This window comes from Quercus robur, chromosome 3, assembly GCF_932294415.1.
Source record: "Quercus robur chromosome 3, dhQueRobu3.1, whole genome shotgun sequence".
NCBI lineage: Eukaryota > Viridiplantae > Streptophyta > Magnoliopsida > Fagales > Fagaceae > Quercus > Quercus robur.
Genome location: NC_065536.1, coordinates 30,892,017 through 30,895,016, shown reverse-complemented (window position 1 = coordinate 30,895,016; position 3,000 = coordinate 30,892,017). Strand labels below are relative to the sequence as shown.

General features: G+C 40.7%; 1 protein-coding gene across 1 annotated transcript; it reads left to right on the top strand.

Annotated features, from left to right (window-relative positions):
* The first annotated feature begins 708 nt into the window (after positions 1-708).
* On the top strand, positions 709-1,842 carry LOC126719514 (uncharacterized). The gene has a single exon (XM_050422057.1). It carries the CDS (start codon positions 709-711, stop codon positions 1,840-1,842), a length of 1,134 nt encoding a protein of 377 aa, XP_050278014.1.
* Positions 1,843-3,000: the final 1,158 nt, after the last annotated feature.

Genomic DNA, 3,000 nt, shown 5'->3' with positions numbered 1-3,000 from the left:
TAGGGGGTGGCAGAGGAAATTTGCAGTAATGTAGGAGAAGTGTGCATGGATACTGATCTCTCTGGAAGACAGGGAATATGGCCCATGGATTTGTGCATCTCCATACGTTGGGGATGGAGTTAATGTTATGTGTAATGGAAAGAATACTGAACGGAAGGTAGTTAAGGAAGGCAAAAATCATGGGAAAATATTTAATGAGGTGCAATGTAATGATGAGTGGGAGTTACACAAGTCTGACAGCGAGGTAGCCAAAAATAACGGTGAAGGCGTGATTAATACTAGGGCAACATTTGCTGATGAGGGAAGCGCCGTATCTATTTTGCCCCCAATTTTAATTGATCACGTGCACCATCACGTGTCCATTCCTAATCTTGCTAGCAGCCCAAGTGACCAATGTTCAAAGGAAAGCCCTTGTGGGAGAGTAGGCCGAACATGGAAAAGAATCATACGTCCAAAGTAGGGAGAGCTTGAACAAGGGAATGCTCCATCTCTGAAACGACCATTGGATGCAGATGAAGAGTTGAATTATCAAAAGAAGAAACGTGTGGTGTCCCAAGATGAAGAGGAAGTAGATTATGGAATAGTGGAGGCTGTATCACAGCCCCGCCAAGTACAATGAGTCTACTATGTTGGAATTGTTGCGGGCTTAGGAAGCTGTAGACAATTCAAGAGCTAGGTGATCTAGTCCGGGCACAAGATCTTGCAGTCATGTTTTTAGCCGAAACTTGGCTAGATGAAGCTAGGCTAACAAATTTACGTGATAAACTAGGGTTTGGTGATACTTTTGGTGTTTCACGAGTTACGAGAGGAGAGGGTTTGGCTCTATTTTGGAAAAAGGACGTAGATTTGCTGGTGGAGAATTCCTCACAAAATTATATTGATGTGGTCATAAACAAAGGAAAGGAGGATAGCTGGAGGTTTACGGGATTTTATGGTTTCCCGGAAACTCAGAATCATGGGGAGTCATGGAAACAGTTAAGATGGTTACAGACAAAATCGTCTCTTCCATGGTTATGTGCTGGCGATTTTAATGAGATTACAAAGTCTCATGAAAAGTTGGGAGGTAGGCTTAGACCACATCAACAAATGCAAGATTTTCGTGACGTTCTTGATGAGTGTGGTTTCATCGATTTGGGCTTTGTGGGAAACAAGTTCACATGGTACAAGAATTTCTCCAATGGACATACTATATGGGAAAGGTTGGATAGGGCAGTAGGCACACAGTCTTGGTTAAGTCTTTTCCTGGCAATTAAGGTGGTCACTCTTGAATGTGGCACATCGGATCATAAGCCCATTATTATTCATCCAATGGGAATCCCGGATAGGAAAAACCGTCCTTGGCATTTTGAACAAGTTTGGTTAGAAGATAAAGGTTGTCATGAAATTGTTCATTCGGCGTGGAGGAGTGATTATGGGACTTCACCTATGGACAAGGTTGCTGGTAAAATACAAAAGTGCCAATCAAGTCTCAAGTGGCGGCGTAAGAAGTCATTTGGCAATGTAACACGCCAGCTGATTGAAAAGAAAAAGATGCTGAAACAAGCTGAAACCGTGGCTGTGCAGGGGGGAAATGTGGAGATTGTCCATCAATTGAAATATGAAATCCAAAGGCTATTGTTAGTGGAGGAAAAGCTGTGGCAGCAAAGATCAAAATCACATTGGATAAAGTCGGGGGACAAGAACACAAGTTTCTTTCACAATAGGGCTTCCCAACGGTACAGGCGAAATACTATTCATGGGCTTTTGAATGCTAGGGGTGAGATGTGTTGTGGGGATGAAAAGGTGGCAGAACTTATGGTGGAGTATTATACAAATTTGTTCACATCATCCCAGCCTAGTTAAGTTGATATGGTTTTGCAGCACGTTTCCAGGAAAGTAACAGATAAGATGAATGCATTCCTTGGCCGAGATTTCAACAAAGAGGAAGTGGAGCTAGCCTTATCTCAAATGGCTCCTTTGAAAGCACCTAGACCTGATGGTTTACCCCCAATTTTTTTCCAACATTATTGGGGGGAGATTGGTGGTGACGTAGCTAAGGCAGTTTGCTCTTGCCGAAATTTGAGTCATATTCCAGCAGAAATTAATCACACTTATATCACTCTTGTGCCAAAGGTGAAAAGCCCAGATCAGGTATCTCAATTTCGTCATATAGCCTTGTGTAATATTTTGTATTAACTTATTTCCAAGGTGTTAGCGAATAGACTAAAAGTGATATTACCTGATATTATATCTGAATCTCAAAGTGCTTTTCAGTCTGACAAAGCTATCTCTGATAATATACTGGTGGCTGATGAAACTCTTCACCACATGAAAACAAAGAGCTCTGGCAAAATAGTCTCTATGACACTCAAGCTTGACATGAGCAAGGCCTATGATAGAGTGAAGTGGGTCTTTTTGTTGAAGTTAATGGAAAAAATGGGGTTTTATAGCAAGTGGATAAAGATGATCTCAGAGTGTATCAACACTGTTTCATATTGAGCGCTTCTAGCTACTTCGCCCGCTTCATATTATGGTGGCTATATTGTTGTGGCGGAAATGAACAAAAATGGAACTCTCAAATAAGAAAGAGATATTGAACAAGACAAAGGGTAGAAAAAAGTGGCTCTTACTCATAACCTAACCAAGTTGTTCAAGTAAGCAAGTTCTTGGCTCACTTGAACTTTTAAAAATTTTAATGCAAGCATTGGAATTTGGAAGCACTGAATGAAGAATTCTCAATTGATATATTTATCTTAGTTGAAAGTGTTGATCTAAGAGGCATTTTCGAAATGAAGTTTCATTCAAAGACAAGCATCCCCTGGGTTGTTGCATATGTTTGTTGCTCCTTGGCCATATTCAGCTTGGGCTATGGATTTCATTGGCCTCATCGCACCAAAAGCATATAATATTGCCAAGAAATTGGGTTTTAAAAATTCCAGAATTCACACAATTATATAGTATTTCGCGCCTAAAGTCATCCCAAGCACTAGTAATGTTTCTTCTAAACAATTTCTTTGGTAA

Coding starts and splice junctions, on each gene's coding strand:
- LOC126719514 (XM_050422057.1), top strand. CDS start 709: ATGTTTTTAGCCGAAACTTGGCTAGATGAAGCTAGGCTAACAAATTTA.